Source organism: Bacillus rossius, chromosome 6, assembly GCF_032445375.1.
Source record: "Bacillus rossius redtenbacheri isolate Brsri chromosome 6, Brsri_v3, whole genome shotgun sequence".
Classification (NCBI taxonomy): Eukaryota; Metazoa; Arthropoda; class Insecta; order Phasmatodea; family Bacillidae; genus Bacillus; species Bacillus rossius.
Window position 1 is genome coordinate 11703112 of NC_086334.1, and position 16911 is coordinate 11720022.

General features: G+C 39.3%; 2 protein-coding genes across 3 annotated transcripts in view; both read left to right on the plus strand.

Annotated features, from left to right (window-relative positions):
* LOC134533385 (lysosomal alpha-mannosidase-like) overlaps positions 1 to 7592 on the plus strand; it is a 40352-nt gene extending 32760 nt beyond the window's left edge. Inside the window, exons 12-16 of the mRNA XM_063370906.1 lie at positions 137 to 336; positions 1977 to 2196; positions 3323 to 3437; positions 4515 to 4791; positions 7275 to 7592. Coding sequence (XP_063226976.1) covers positions 137 to 336; positions 1977 to 2196; positions 3323 to 3437; positions 4515 to 4791; positions 7275 to 7592 — 1130 coding nt within the window. The remainder of the gene's footprint in view (positions 1 to 136; positions 337 to 1976; positions 2197 to 3322; positions 3438 to 4514; positions 4792 to 7274) is intronic.
* A 2213-nt stretch (positions 7593 to 9805) lies between these two features.
* LOC134532649 (lysosomal alpha-mannosidase-like) lies at positions 9806 to 16843 on the plus strand. 2 transcript variants are annotated; one of them, XM_063369299.1, is made up of 3 exons: positions 9806 to 10231; positions 15211 to 15360; positions 16549 to 16843. In XM_063369299.1, the coding sequence occupies exons 1-3, from the start codon at positions 10163 to 10165 to the stop codon at positions 16744 to 16746; spliced, it is 417 nt and encodes a 138-aa protein (XP_063225369.1). In that variant the 5' UTR covers positions 9806 to 10162; the 3' UTR covers positions 16747 to 16843. The 2 variants fall into 2 exon arrangements, with proteins under 2 accessions (XP_063225369.1, XP_063225370.1); XM_063369300.1 differs by lacking the exon at positions 9806 to 10231 and adding an exon at positions 10242 to 10660.
* Positions 16844 to 16911: the final 68 nt, after the last annotated feature.

The window sequence follows — 16911 nt, forward strand, 5'->3', positions numbered from 1 at the left end:
CAGACACTACCCATCCCCTCTCCTGTGCTGCGACTGGCTGACCGGCGCAGCGAGGCTCGTCAGGACCTGGTGTTCCGAGCTGCTGACCTTCCTCCTCTTGGGCTGAGGAGCTACAGGTGGTGACTTTGTTCCTCAGGGGTGTCCCAGAAGGTGCAGACCCTACCCATCCCTTCCCCTGTGCTGCGACTGGCTGACCGGCGCAGCGAGGCTCATCAGGACCTGGTGTTCCGAGCCGCTGACCTTCCCCCTCTTGGGCTGAGGAGCTACAGGGTTTCCAGGACCTCCTCCGCTGGCCGCGACCACCTGCCAGTGACCTCCAGCTACATCGGCAATTCAGTGAGTGTCGGGTCATCATTTTCTCATGTTTAGAGCCACAGTTACTTTGTGCTTGCTTTGCAACCCAGACTCTTAACTGTTCTTTGCGTAACAAAACCACTTAGGAATATGAAGTGAATTATAACCATTTCATGGTATCAGGAAATGTAAAGTGAAAAATAAGTTTGGTGTTGCGTTATCTACTGCTTTTGGTCCTGTACAAAGTTTAGAGAGTTTTTAATTTTAAAGTGAATTCAACATCGACAGTTCTGAACTTGCCGGGCATCGGGACTTTACCCCTCCACTCCTTTCCCCGCCTCTATGCCTTAGTATCTGGTGTTTTTATTACCTCCCCTCCTCGGCAGGCGCGCCTGCGCACAAGGAGAGGCAGATAGTATATAAGGCTTGAGCCCCTGCAACAATTTTAAGTTAGGTTAAGTAAAAACAAGCCTTATTCGTTTGTACTATGATTTTAATCTTAAACTAGGCAGAAATCGGGTCTCTCATAAGTATTGCGACTTTGACGGACGAGATAGCATGGCCATGTAAGAGGTTAAAATTTGACATCTGGCAAGAGATGATCTTGTTCTCTCTTTTTGATATTAATTTTGTCTTTAAGATACTTTTGATGGATTTTCTAAATTATATTTTTGGAGAACCCCCACGTTAAAATTGTTTTTGTTCATATGTAAAACTAATTAATAAATTTTTGTGTGAATGAAGAATAATTGTATTATTATATGTTTTACTTACACAATTGGTAGGTATTATAGTATTTATTTGTTGTTTTTTTTTCTTCTAAAAAACGAATAGTAAAAGAGGGTACAATAAAATTTCTGAGTGGAAAAAGTTTAATGGTAAACAAAGATTGAAATAACTTTAAATATTTTATAATTTAGATTTCATTAGGACAAACTAAGTTTAAGAAATATTTTTATCAGAGAATGGACGTTATTTACATTATAGTTTTTAGATAATATATTTTAAGGCTCAGAATGGGAAGTAACAGGCTTATACAGAAAACAACTTTCGATAAGATTTTCAAAATAAAATGTAAAATTCTAATTATCTTTGAAGTATATTGTCACTGGTGAAGTACCATACAGAAAGATTTAATTTAAATTAAAATGGTCAACTTTTATTGGTAAATATGAGTCAGACGTTTGGCAGCCATCTATACACTTGTTACGGCAAAAAATTCCTGGAGATATCAGCACCGTCGCACGAATTAAATGGCGTTATTATAATTTTCGCTGGTTCTTTTTATGTTGCTATTATTCCTTGTTATGACCATTGAAGTGTACAAAATGTATTCTAGAATAGTTTTGCTGCCGTGAAGTTGAATTTGGCTCACCAATACATTTGGTACATCCCCCGATACTTACGATATATATATATACATACACATACATACACACATACATATGAGTTAATGGCACCAGATGTGGGTCCGTCATTGGTACGAAACCAACGAAAAAGTGAGCTCTGCACATGCGCGGAATTCGGGCATCAGATGGAGGAATGGATAGGACACAAAAAAAACTCGCCTTAAAAAAAGTAAGGGACTGGCCGTGTCCTATCGTGAACTTAGAATACTGTTAGGGGCACAGTTGTCCCATGTTCAACATCTGGAGCATTATGCATTATGTACACTGGCTTAGTGCCTGAGAGTGGAGCTGGACGCGGACTCGGGCCTGCTGGCCAGGATCACGGCCAACGGCACGGAGATCCCCGTGAGCCAGAACATGTTCCACTACGAGTCCTACAACAGCAGCGGCGTCTCAACCGGCTCCGACCGCTCGGACGGGCCCTACATGTTCCGGCCGGACGACGACACCGCCGCCCCCGCCGCAGATGCCGTCTCCTTCTCCATCTACAAAGGTAGCGCAACGCCTCCGTCGACAGCAAAGCACTTTCATTCCAAGCTTTCACTTCCAAACACCCTTTGTGGTTTCATATTCCACAGATTTCTCTGGGAAAGGGATCTCTGAAGTGGATTAATTTTCCTAACCTAACTTGAGCTAATATGCCATCCACGCAATGTTGAACAATACATAAAATAAAATTATGACAGTTAAAATGCCGACAACGACATGTAATCAGCGTAGTTGGGACCAAGGCATCACGTGACTTGGTCAAGAAAGTTACAAGTCGCCATTATGTGTCAAAAGTCCATTACTGGACTTATATAATTATGTTACGTAGTCTGCCACATGGAGAAGGCCCAGAAGAAAAAGGTTTAAATGTATTAAGATGATTGGGAGATGCTATCAGATCAGTTTTACCAACGTTATGTCCTCCAGGTGCGATTGTTGCTTCCTACTGCGGGCGGTGGTTAAGAGGGACTGGGGGCAGTGGTCAAGGTGCCATGGGCGTAGGGAGTTCGGGCATGATAGATAACATATCGATGGTGAAAACATAGCAAGCCCTTCAAACCCTTTCAATTAAATTAAAATTATACAAACTTATTATTATTACTTATATTTTCGTGGGTTTAGTATTTGAGTTCAAAAACTAAACCGCTCGAGCAGGGTGCATTCAAAAATGTTGACGCATAGCACTGTTCTGGAATTATTATAAACACGCAAAAACATAACACTTGGGGCGTGAAAATAGCAAGCTGCTGGTAGGTTCGAAACAGGTGGCCGGCGATGGAGTGCGATGGATTTGGGTGGGGGAGAGGCAGGGGTGAGAAACATCTGGCTTATGGGAGGGCATAGCCTTGGTACACGTCAGTATTCAAACAGAAGTCTGCTTTACTATTAAAATTCATTTGTTGCGGGGATTATTTGATAGATAATATGTCTGTGGTATAATTCTTAAGTATTTGCTTATCAATGTATAATTTTGGACAGAAGAAAAAAAATTATTCAAATTATAGTACATAAAAATAATGTGAGCCGAAGTGTGAGTCATAAATTTACAGAGGAAAAACATAATTAAGTTAATAATTCTTGTGATTTGTAATAGGTTTAGATTGCATTTGATAAACTTTACTTAATTACAGGAGAACTTGTTGAAGAAATTCATCAGATATTCAACAACTGGACGAGTCAAGTTATAAGGCTGTACAAAGATGAAGACCATGTGGAGTTTGAGTGGCTAGTTGGGCCAGTTGAAATGTAAGTATGCTAACCTGGTGTGTGAGTCTAGAGTCTAGTCACAGCTAGCTAGGTGTCGTGGTGGGCATGCACTGTGGTATGTCCCTCAAGGATGCCTCTCATGCTCACCTTCAGTCATAATTTACATGCGAAGGAACACTATTGCAACTGTTGAACCATAGATCCCTTCACAGGCCTCCATTTATAGAATTTTTCCCCTTATCGTGGAAATACATATACCAATTGAGTCATTACTTATTTACTCTTATAGTTCACCAGCATCCAGAAAGACCAACTGCGGACCTCACAGCGAATACTTCATTTCATATAATTACCCAAATGCTGTGTTTCAGGATATTGGTTAAAATCTTGCAAAATCAGGACCAATTTATGCACTAACTCAAGGGCAGTGCACTTAAAAATATGGGTCAATTACATAACTTTAATAAAGTCATATCAGTATGGGGCAGGGTGGTTCTGAGCCACAAATGGATCCAGGCAGAGCACCCTCCCTCTCCTCCTCTGTAGTGTTCTGCCATTTCGTAATTTGCAGTGTGCTACCATCTTGTTTTGTTCTGCCAGTGGCAACCATCTTAGTTCCAAAGCTTGGAGGTAGGTGTTGCCAGTGCCGCCGACGAATTATATTTTGTATAAAATCATTAATATAAGTGGTGCTCGGACTGGACCTATATGTGTGGGATGCCAAGGAGGAGTGCAGAAGGTGACTGGGTTGAATGGTTCAATTTGTGTCATTTTAAAAATGATACAGAACCATACTGTTTACCCTACTCATACTGTAACTTAATTATTTTAATATGAAAAAATTACATTTTCCATTCCTTCCACTCCTATGAAGAACTTGGTTAGTGTTAAAACATAAGTGAAACCTTGCCTTCCATTTAACATCTTGAAAAAAAATATTGACAAATTTAATTTTTGAACCGAATTTGCTATCTTGTTTGATAAAAAAAAAATATTATTCGAAAAGTATTGGATTCCTAATGGCTGCAGATGTTTTATTCACACAGTAAGAATAGAACAAATATGGATGCAGTCATACCCTCAAAATATTCATAAAGATGGGACTCCTGGTTGCAGAAAAACGACGGGGGTGGAGCCAATCTCGAGGTTCTCGTCAGCGCTCCGGTCGGCCGGGGAGTTCCACACAGACTCTAACGGCCGAGAGCTGCTAAAGAGGAAGAGGGACTACCGGGCTTCGTGGGATGTCAACATTACGCAGCCCGTGGCCGGCAATTACTACCCCGTGTCCTCCAGGATAGTGATCCGTGACAAGAAGGCAGGGCTCGAGATGGCCGTGCTTACAGACCGCGCCCAAGGAGGCAGCAGCCTGCAGGACGGGCAGATTGAGCTCATGGTGAGTGGAGATTCAATCAACACGGAGGAATCAGCCTGCAGGACACGGGATAGAGTGCATGGTGAGTGTAGATACTATCAGCTATTATACAGGCAGCAGCCTGCAGCAATGGCAAATAAAGCTTGTGTACAGTGTAGACACTATCAGCTCAGGGAGTCAGCTGCCTGCAGGTTGGACAGAGAGTGCTCATGGTGAGTGAAGATACTATCAGTTTAAGGAGACAGTAGCCAGCAAGGTAGGCAGATTAAGCGCATGTTGAGTGGTTACACAATTAGCTTAGGGGTGCATCAGACTGCACGACTGGTAGAGAGATCATGGTGAGTGAAGACACTATCAGCTCAGGGAGGCAGCCGCCTGGAGGATGGGCAGATAGAGCTCATGTTGAGTGGTGACACAATTAGCTTAGGGGTGCATCAGACTGCACGACAGGTAGAGAGATTATGGTGAGTGAAGACACTATCAGCTCAGGGAGACAGCTGCCTGGAGGATGGGCAGATCGAGCTCATGGTGAGTTAGGTCACTGTCAGCTCAGAGATGCTACAGTTGATTGCGAGTAAAGATAATATCATCTGAGAGAGCCAGCAGCCTGTTAGATGGTCAGTTAGAGCTAATGGCGAGTAAAGATAGTATAATCTCATAGAGGCAGCGGCCTGTAAGATGGTTTGTTAGAGCTCATGGCGAGTAAACATTCTATCATCTCAAAGATGTTGCAGCCTGCAGGTTGGGCAGATAGAGAGTGCATGGTGATATGTGTCCAAATTTTGTTGGAACTTTGAAATCAAGAGTAAATTTGTTTGTATTTCTTGTTGTGTCTGAGTTTTGATGGTCTTGCTGGGCACTGGCTAGTCTCATGCATCTCGCGAAGTATCTCCTTGGGTTGGTATTGTTCTTGTAGTTCCTCGGTCCCCACCACCAAAGTGTGGCACAGGCAGTAGTTCACACACTTTTGAATGTGCTTTTATACTATAAATCTTTGTTTGAGACACGCACTACAACTCCCAGACACATCACAGTAAACAGATGCCTCGGACAGGCGGGAAGTAAAGACTGGGCACAATATGTCACCCAGCTGGCTCAACAAGGCATCCAGGACCGATACTGGTCGAGGTTCAGAGTTTGGGCTAGGCTCTGAAAGGACAATACAGCAACATGCCTTCTCCTGGTAAGTCCTATTTTGACCTGTCAATCTCTTGCTCAGGCATCATGGCAGCAGTTCTACTGTGGCACCTATCGTTTTGGACGTAGCTGGTAGAGCAGCCTAATGCACTTATATCAACCACCGGTGGGGGCGCATATATATCATGTCCTCCTTCGCAATCTCAGGGTTGTAAAGATCCTAGTGCTATGCTCTGCAGTAGACTTAATGCGGTAGCCTGCACGGCTCGCCGTCCGTCTTTTCAATATTAAATGTAACATGTACCAATGGTGCAGCCTAAGTTAATGTGGCTTGGGGTCACAAGTGTTGGTTTGTCTGGCCTTGCTCAGGCTCCCATTGTATCTTGTCTACATGTTAGTACTGTCTGATTTCCTTTCCCAGTATTTCCTCCAGCCCCACTCCTCATAAGCACAAGCATAAACTCCTCCATATTGACGTCACACATACAGGGTCCACTTTCATATCGTAGTTGTTATTTTGTACATCATGACTTATCCAATGTGGTCTTTACAGAGAAGTAAGATTTAATGATTACAATAAACTTAATTATGTTTACTAAGTGGGCATAATGATCTGTTAAGGTATTGTATACAAATAAAATTTCAAAATGGTAGTTAACAATTATAATTATTTGTTAGGCAAGGAAAATATAAAATACTGTAAGAACATATTGATGGTTGATTATATTATGTCAGGGGTCTCCAAACTATGGCCAGCGGGCCAACACCAGCCCCCAAGCAACAACTGTCCCGCCCTCCATAGTCTTAGAGTATGTAAGGCCTTGACCCTTGGGACTTTATGGAGAGTCAGCGTGGCCCTTAATCTACCATTTTGGAGACTGCTGGATTAGGTCAGCTACATTAATTTTCTATGCCTATGTTGTAGACATTACTTTTTTTTAAAATATTTTTATTAGTGTATCTCACCTAATTTAACACATCTTTCTTTTTTGCAAGAATCAGCTACATATTTGGAATCTACAACTTGGAAACAATTTATTAATGAAATCAAACAATCACCAATGATTCAATATTCAAAGAAACTTTAAACAACTCATCTTCGCAACGAATAAAAACTTGTTCTCAACTTTCAATTGACATGCAAATATATCATTTCTAGAAGGTATTCAATAACATGCAGCTAGGAAATTCTGTCTCGGGTAGTAAAATAATAAATTATATAATTATAGCTTTTCTGTTTAGGTACTTAATAATTGGAAATACAAATATGTTTTGGGAATTTATTATATATTTTTTTTGGTTGCAGGTGTAATCACTGTAAAATTAACTGAATAATCAAATTGAAGCGTGTTGTTCGATTCACGCAGCTGCACCGGCGATTGAACACGGACGACGGCCTGGGGGTGGACGAGTTTCTGGACGACCGCGAGCCCGCGCGGGGCAAGCACTACGTGGTGCTGGGCGAGTCCTCGGCGGACAGCAGCCCCAGCCTGGCCGCAAGGCAGCGCCTGCTGGCTCAGAGGAAGCTGGTGCAGCCGTGGGTGTTCCTTAGCCCCGCAGACTGGCCGACCAGCTTCAAGCACCAGGTGGGCTCCGAGCCGCACTACACTCTCACGGTCTTTAAACTCTGCCCGGTTCGACAGACCTCTTTCAGAGATGTTGAACTGGTCATCTTGGCTAGTTAGGCTGCATGGGTACATAGGGAGGGTTGGAGGAGGAGGAGGAGGAGGAGAAGGAGATTGCCCGTGGTCTCTACATAGTAACTACCAGGAAGTGAAAGGGAAAGGTCAGTTGAAGTAACTAATCCCAATATTTTAATTCAATGGTTTTATCTTCCACAAATTTCTCTGGAAAAGGGATCTCTGAAGTGGATTTTTGAAGTGAAAACTTCTTTAGCCGTGTTGAGCGATTTTTGGTAGGGTTAAAACTTATGGGTTCACGTCACCGACATGCTCGTGACGTGATGCGCCAGACTGGCGACGCGCAGCGGCCTGTGTAAATGGGTAAAATCTTGTGCGTTCGCGTCACCAACATACTGTAGTAGCAGTACGTGAAGTTAAATTGACCGCGTTCAGAGATTTTCTTTTGTTTATTTATTCACGCAGTGAATGTTGATTATTTGTGGATTTAAGTTCATAGTTTTTTTTTTTTACTTTTCAAGGATAAAACTTAATAAAATCTATTTTTAAGGTTATAAGTTTTTCATTTTATTTTATTTTCCAAGGAAATTTTAACGTTATTGTGTGGTATATATTGCGAGTATTGGCTATTTTTTAGTAGGAAGTTAAGATGAGGTTAAGTTTTTATTTTGTTAATTTATTTAAGGGTGGTATTCCAAGACGTTTGAGTAAGGTAGCGAATATGCACTGCCTTGTTGGGCAACTGCCATACCCTAACTCTCAGGTCATATTCCCAAACGTGTCCTAATTGAACCCCTGAAGGTATCAGATCGGCAGCCGTTTTAATAAACGAGGACTTGTGCGAGGCTATAAACAGTTGTACTTCGTGGAATACATCGTAATTTTAGCTTATTTTTTAAAACTATGGAATTAGAATGTGAAATAAAATATTTAATTTTGGTTGTACAAGAATAAACAATGAATTTTTGGCCATATTTATGTTTGAGGTTTTTTAAGATATTAGGGGGGGAAATTGTAATCGTAAAAGTTCCATTAAAGTTCATTAAAAAGGTGTGTGTGTGTGTGTGTGTGTGTGTGTGTATATATATATATATATATACACATACACACACACACACACATACATACATACACAGTTATGGATAAAATCGGCAACATATAGGACACCAAAAATCAGTGCCCTAAAAATAAGGGACTGGCCATGTCCTATCGTGCACTTGGAATATGGTTAGGGTACAGGTATCGCATATTCAACACCTAAACCACATATTTTTGTGTCTTGGAATACGTCCCTAAGTATTCTCCTTTCACTCTTTCTTGAGTTTTGAAATAAACAAAAGGTTTGTTTGACTCGAGGTCTCTCGTGCTCCTTGGGAGTTGAAAGAGTTGGGAGCAAGTTGACCTGAGGGCAAAAAGAGTCGGTAACTTTTAATACACGAAGAAAACACTATTTGTTGTTAAACAATGATGGCGGAAAATATAGCAGACATCGTGAGAAATTTGTTTGGAAATGAAGATTCATATGAAGATGAAGTTGTTATTGATGTACCATATATTGGACTACAAATTATGAGAGTGCTTGATGAAGGTAAAAATATATAAATATTGCTTTTTGACTTTAAACCGCTTGTGGTATGCATAAGCTAACCTGTACTAGGAAACGATTACAAATCTTGTGATTTTTAAATAAAGGACGCCAAATAAGTTATATTAAAATGTTTTTCCGCTTCAATGTTGTCATCTAATTAAAATATTACTGTCATCACCAAATGTAGCTTGATAACATATTGACTCCATCGTCAAAGTCGCGCCAAAACAACCAGCAGACGACTTGCCCTCGCAACTCTTCCTCGAGAGGAGGAGCATCGAGAGCATGACCTGAGTGACCTGAGAGCAACTTGCCCCCGCGAGTAAAACGACCATCCGCCAAACTGCTTCCGGAAAAGGGCGCCCCGAGAGTTGACAGGTCAAAAAGAGACCTCGAGTCAAACAAACCTAAAGCCACTCGTAAACAACCATTTTCATTGGCTGCCAGCCACCGCGCACATTATTCGTGCGCAAGAAACAGTCCCTTGGTTACGTACCATTTGTAAGTATTTTTACACTGCCTTTTTTATAAAAATTGTTGTTATATAGCATTATAGCATTTCATTATTAATATCCAATACAGTTTAATGTGTCAGCAAGTATTTACTTACAATTATGTTAGCAGACGCCGTGTGTATAGTGTACAGTCGTTGCCTACGTAGGCAACGGTACAGTTGATGCCCGGCGCAACAGTTGTATTTCGGATTCGCGCGCTCACGTTTTGTTATGGCTGACGCCGGACTGAGTTTTGTAAAGCACAGAACGGGAAAGCCTTTGAAAAGTGCACAGAAATCTATTGTGTTGAATGTTTTTAAAACATTTTCAGACAAATATCCGGAATGTCGTGTGAACGATATCGCGAGTTTAACTGCGGAATTTACTGGTGTTTCGAAGAGCACTGTGCTTCGATATAAACTGTTAAAACTTATCGGTTTTCAGTACTTAAAGAGAAGCAAAACAAATGTCATAATTGATAGGGACGACATTTCACGGTAAATATGTAGAGTAGCGGTATATGAGGAAAAAAAATGCTAAAAATCCGAAAATACTTTTATTCTATGCTCGTTCACTTCCTCTTTTCAAATCAACCGGCGGAGGTAAGAAATTCCAAATACTTTAGGAGATATCGAATTTTTTAGTTTTGAAATACAACACCTGTTCAACCATTCCCCCGGTGCCATTTTTGTTATTTTGCCGTGTGTTCGTGAATGCGTAATAAATAAAATGGTCGATTAGGTCAGGTCAGTTACATTATTAATACTTTCAAACTAAGCGGACATAAAAAATAATGTGAATTAATTTTAATGGCTGTTTAGTTTTAAAATATTTATAATGTTACTGACCTGACCAAACAAACCGGGACAAAGGTTGAACAGTATGAACTAAAATGGTCGAGTATGAACTAAAATGGTCGATTAGGTCAGGTCAGTTACATTATTGACCGGTTTCACCAATGTTCGTTGACAGTGTTATAGTTCCTCTACCTCTAGGTGACAATGACGACAGTAGTGACGAATATAGTGGTGGTAGGTCTGATTCAAGTCTGGAAGGGATAGCACCACTGCCAGATAGTGATTAGATGAGTACCAAATCGTAACACTATCATATTGTTGTCTTACGTTACGGTGCTATTTTATCGATTATTCAAAAAATAAACAATGTTTGCTTTTGTGTCCTGAATGGTAACGGCACCATTTTCCTGTTATATTACTTCTCCTTTATTTTATTAGCACCGACTGTACTGAAGTGTGCGTGTTGCAACTAGTGCTTGGCGCGCAAGATGAATTCAGCCTATCACTTGCTGACGCGGCGCAGTGATACGGCGGTGTTTGTTTATTTCAAAACTCAGTTAAGAGTGAACGGAGAGAACTTCTTGAAATGTCAATATTGATTTATGAGAGGTAATGTTGATTATTTGTGGATTTAAGTTCTTCTGAACTGAAAACTTCTTAAGCCGCGTTGAGCGATTTTTGGTAGGGGCAAAACTTATGGATTCGCGTCACCGACATGCTAGTGACGTGTTGCGCCAGACTGGTGACGATACCGGCCTGTGTACATGTATACGCATATATACACTCATACATTGTATAATATACTCAACTGTATAATGTGCGTGTTGGACTCTTTTTTGGATGGGTAAAATCTGGTGAGTTCGCATCACCGACATGCTGTAATAGCAGTAAGTGAAGTTAATTTGACCACTTGAATACATGACCTAGGTCTAACACCACTGGTAAGTCATAGCTAGGTAATGAATTTTTATGTAATTTTGACATACCACTGACATCTCTTGTGACTAAAAAACGATGTAAGGATAAATGATATCATGCTGGCATCATACTAATATAATACCAAAATCATTTTCTTACGTACGTACATTTGACGTAGAAATGATTTCAAATTACACATTTAAAAACAAAGTTTTAAGTTTTCACTTCTGTTGACAGTCCCCATGACAGGATATTTTTTTTTCCTAACCTAACTTGAGCTAAGTGTATTTGGGAGGGGTTTAGGAAGGGGAGGCTCTAAGTGCATCTCAGGCCGAAGCATATACGCCTAATCGTGCAAGTTTATGGACAACATCCTAAACTAAAAAAAAAAAAAAAACTTATATCTTATGATTGGCGGGAACGATACATTTCACCGTATTGGACAGTAAATTGTTGTAATGGTAATTACTGTACTTTCTAGGTGAGATTCTGATAAAATAAATCCTTGAAGGAGAATTTATTTATTCTTGATAAAATTTGGTCATTGCATTGATAACTTATCGTTCATCCGATCTCTATGAAATTTGGTAAATATTTACAATCGCGGTAGATGCCAAAAAAAATGCTAAAAATCTGAAAATACTTTTATTCTGTGCCCTTTCACTTCCTCTTTTCAAAACAACCGGCGGAGGTAAGAAATTCTAAATACTTTAGGAGATATCTAATATTTTAATTTCATCATATGTAGAGTTGCGGTAGATGCCAAAAAAAAAAAGCTAAAAATCTGAAAATACTTTTATTCTGTGCTCTTTCACTTCATCTTTTCAAATCAACCGGCGGAGGTAAGAAATTCCAAATACTTTAGGAGATATCGAATTTTAAATTTTCATCACAATACCTGTGAATTCAGGTGGCCACCATTGTTTCTTGTTTACGAGACGAGTATGATTTTTTTTTCCGCGACGTAGGTGAACGACTACATTGTTGCTTGTTTAGGAGTATCTATTAAAATCTGAAAATACTTTTATTATAGTTATGTTATGTTAGGTTAGCTACATTAAAACACTTTAAAACACTATGGACGGTTAGTTAGGTTAGTATAGCTACATTAAGTTAAACAGAGAAATATAAATATTAATAAATAAAACCGAGGTTGGCCGAAGGTAAATGGTTCGGGTGTAATCGGGAATGGCAGAACTTTATGTGCGTCTTGATTTACCGTTCGTGAATGCCTAATTAATTAATATGGTCGATTAGGTCAGGTCAGTTACATTATTAATACTTTCAAACTAAGCAGACATTAAAAATAATATAAATTAATTTTAATGGTTGTTTAGTTTTAAAGTATTTATAATGTAGCTGACCTGACCTAACAAACTGGGACAAAGGATGAACGGTAGGAACTCACGTAATTTTTTTACTTATTACTTGCGCAACAAATAAAACATTAAAACAACAAACAAATAAAACTCAGATACGTTAGAGGCGGGTACATTCCTTTGCCATTAGTAGAAAATGATGTAGTCGTTCTACCTACGTCGCGAAAATAAAAAATCATAAACGTAAACAAGCAACAATGGTCGGTTCACCTACGCGGAAAAAAATCATACTCGTCTCATAAACAAGAAACAATGGTGGCCGCCTGAATTCACAGGTATTGTGATGAAAATCTAAAAATTTGATATCTCCTAAAGTATTTGGAATTTCTTATCTCCGCCGGTTTTAATGTAAAGAGGAAGTGAAAGAGCATATGATAAAAGTAATTTCAGATTTTTAGAATTATTTTTCGCAAATACCGCTACTCTACATGTTCAAAATTTAAAAATTCCATATCTCCTAAAGTATTTGGAATTTCTTATCTCCGCCGGTTGATTTGAAAAGAGGAAGTGAAAGAGCATAGAATAAAAGTATTTTCGGATTTTTAGCATTTTTTTTGGCATCTACCGCGATTGTAAATATTTACCTGAAATTTTGCACGCTTGACCTTTGAAACCATGGAATGGTTATCTGTTCTGAAGTACCTGATATAGTAGCTGTATAAAGGCTAATATGCTATAAATTTGTTTAATAGCTTGAAAAGAACTCATTAGGAAGAATCGTAAATATGCCATCATGTAGTGAATATTGCTTTAAAAAAATATACCAAAACATCTGCAAGAAATTATGGATGAAATTTATTTTAAACAATAATTGTTTTGCTATGCAGAAGCAAAAAAAAAAAAATAAAATAAAAGGTTAGAGGTCATTCTCATTTTGACTTAAAGTATTAAAATGAAAAAGATTTTATAAACCAACTCCCTTACTTCTTACCTCTATATACATAGAGGAAACAGATATATAGAGACAGAAATAAGGGGTTAGAGATATAGAGAATTATACAGCTATATTTTTACAGACAGATATATATATATAGGGAGATTAGGAGACATGGAGTGATATGGAGAGATGAATATAAGAGATGTATAGTTACAGAGAGATAGAGAGAGAGAGAGATGCTTTGTATGTGTGTACAAACTTAAAAAAAAAAAGATAATTACAAATAGGCATTGCAAGGCATGCGGGGCATTAGCTAGTTATTGTTATAAATTAAACTCAAATATTCACCAATATCCATCAAAATATCCTCTCAGTTATTGCTAATGATTTTCAAAAGGAACTAATGCCAAACCTTTGTTGCTATTGTATTTCCATCAAACTGTATAGCTAAGTGGCATGACTAGTGATATTTGATGGAACAATCGTAAATATTTTACTTTTGGATTTCAACTCTTAATTTTTTTTTTCTTGTATGGCATAAAATAAATAATCATTTCTCAAGGATTTTATTTACATTGTTACTCACTGTATGTAATTGATTTACAGCTTCCAGACTGTGACCACCATTAGGAAAAGGATAAAGAAATTAAGTTTCTTGGCTTCTGGGATCCGTCATCCTACCCTGTAGATGGTAACTGCAATGTTGACTGAAACGTTGGTAAAACCTATGTCCTCGATGCGGCTGAATCCCACAAGCCAAGAAACTTCAGATAATCATCGCGAAAGCCTGCGATCCAGTTAAAGTGATCGTAAAACTGTTATTCATGTCTAACGAAGTAAACAACTTCATATATTATGAGTTAAATTCATAAGAATGAAAAAAATATTATTTTCAATTTAGGGAATACAAAATGTCCAAATAGTTAAACAAGTCCATAAACGTCGACTTCGACTGTCGTTCAGAGTAGTGGTTTCTGTTTTCATTCGAAAATTGAATTTTGAATCGAATATAACATTATTAAAAAAATATCAAAAAAAATTTTAATTGTAGTTTAACAAAGAGTGAATTTTTTTTTTTTTTCACACTTCGCAGAAGTACAATAAACACTGAACCAAAATACAGTAAATTAAAAAAAAGAGGATTGTACATTGATCCAGAATAAAGAGATTCTAAATTAAGGAAAACAAAAAAAAGATCTTGACAGTGCATTTTCTTAAATCAATAAAAATTTTAAGTTTCATATTATTTTGTTGACCTTACTTATTATATATTGTTAGTAATTTTATTGAATATTAATCACTAAATAATTTCTAGATACAAAAACGAGTGAATAGTACCGGTATTGCAGAAAATAATTCTAATTTTCTCAAATAAACAATATTATATTCATACGTATAACATTTTTTTCAATGATTATTTTTTGTAAATGGTGAAATGTCGAATTGAATAGCAATTTGTTCGTTAGTGCTGAATATCAGGTATTCTCCTATTCCTCGCGAACCCCTGGTTGGAAGCTGCGTGTCGTGCCTTGCACAGTTGTTGCTACGCAGTGGCGAGCGACCGGTGCGGGAGACAGCAGGTAGTTTGGAGACGGGCCGGGTTGCCGCAGGTGTCGGGCCTGCGCCGGCCGCTGCCGGACCGCGTGCAGCTGCTGACGCTGGAGCCGTGGGGGCGGGGCCGGCTGCTGCTACGCCTTGAGCACCTGCTGGGGCGAGGCGACGACCCGCGGCTCTCCCGGGATGTCACCGTCGACCTGCAGGTAGCGTGGCAGCCGTGCTGCTGCACATGGGCACGCCGCGGAATACGAAGACTAGTTGAAGAGTACGGGAAAACAAGCACAATAGCTGGGCGATTATAACTGCAATAAGCTGCAGATGTATTCCGACCTTGCGGCCAGCGTTCTCACGTTCCCCTCCCGACATGCGCCCTTGAAGGGCAGCGTGGGAGTACCTCCCGGTTCTCTTTTTTAAAACATTCCAGAGCTTTTTAACATACAGAACTGTTGTAGATCGGGAGGGTGTTATAGCTTTGGCACCGACCAGCTGCTGGGGCCACCAACCCAGCATGGTCGCCGCCTCAGCCCCTCTACCGCACTGCAGTAGGAAGTTGTTAGTTTCATGCGAGAATCAAGGGGATGGACGAACGAGCGGTGATTCAGGGGTCCCACTGACCGGTGGCCACAGCTGTTCCTGCCAGATACAATGATCATCTGTCATGAAAACATGGAAAAAAATAATTTTTATTTATTTGTTAATCACACCTAACATGTATTTTCCCAATTAATACAGACGCCATGCAAAGCCCCAAAGAGCGAAAGCGAGTATCCTTATACACAATATATCACCTCTGTATGGCCACAATAACTTTGCACAAATTATTTCCAGGCTGATACATATAATATAGAGATGTAAAATCTTGGTCTAGTTTGTAATGGACAAAATAGGAGCAAGTGGGTAAAAATGGGTACATAAGACTTATTTTGAAAAAATTCAAAAACACAATAACTTTCTTAATACATACGAATAACATTACATCCATTTTAAATATTTGTTTTTATATTGTTTGCAATTAACAACCAGGGGCGCTGTGGTGGGATGCTTGCACCAGAATCAAACTGTGACAAAATTCATTTTATTTTAGTTGGTTTCTTAAAATTATTTATTGTATATTTCATCAAGGTTTAACTTTATTATATTTTAAAATATTTATGTATTTTTTAAATAAAAACCTTGACTTTTAAAGTTGATATCAACCCTGAAGATGCCTGCTGAAGTGTGAGGAGCATAATGTCTGTATAATCTTATCACTTGGACACATCTCAACCTCGAAAACCAAGATAGTTTGTTAGTCAACAGCTGAAAACCTGAAATCTGCTTCATTAATTTTTATTTATTTGCTTACTGTTCCAAAGCTTGGTGTTATGACACCAGACTGTACTGTTGCCTAGGACATGTTCGAGTCGCTGCGAGTGAGCTCGGTGCGAGAGACGACCTTGGACGGGAGCCAGTGGCTGTCGGAAGTGAAGAAGCTGTCATGGCGGACGACAGAGGGGAACAGCAGTACCCCCGTCCCCCCCAGAGAACAAGGCACCACCGTCTCGCTCGGCCCCATGCAGATAAGGACGTTCGTCATCTCCACGGCCTGACCAATCCTCTTCTTAAACTATGTATTCATGTGTGATGTATGCATTAAAGTAGTAACTCTGTAGAAGTGAAACATAATAAATATTTTTTTTTAGATTACCTATTGCAGAAGAATAATTTTGTAACGTTCTAAAAAATAGGAAAAAAAATTATACGCAATAACTAAA

Bases quoted from the DNA above. Each gene is read 5' to 3' on its own strand.
- LOC134532649 (XM_063369299.1), top strand. From the start codon at position 10,163: ATGCTAAAAATCCGAAAATACTTTTATTCTATGCTCGTTCACTTCCTC. The intron at 10,232-15,210 runs GTAAGAAATTCC...GGGTTGCCGCAG, and splicing joins TTTCAAATCAACCGGCGGAG to GTGTCGGGCCTGCGCCGGCC. The intron at 15,361-16,548 runs GTAGCGTGGCAG...ACTGTTGCCTAG, and splicing joins ATGTCACCGTCGACCTGCAG to GACATGTTCGAGTCGCTGCG.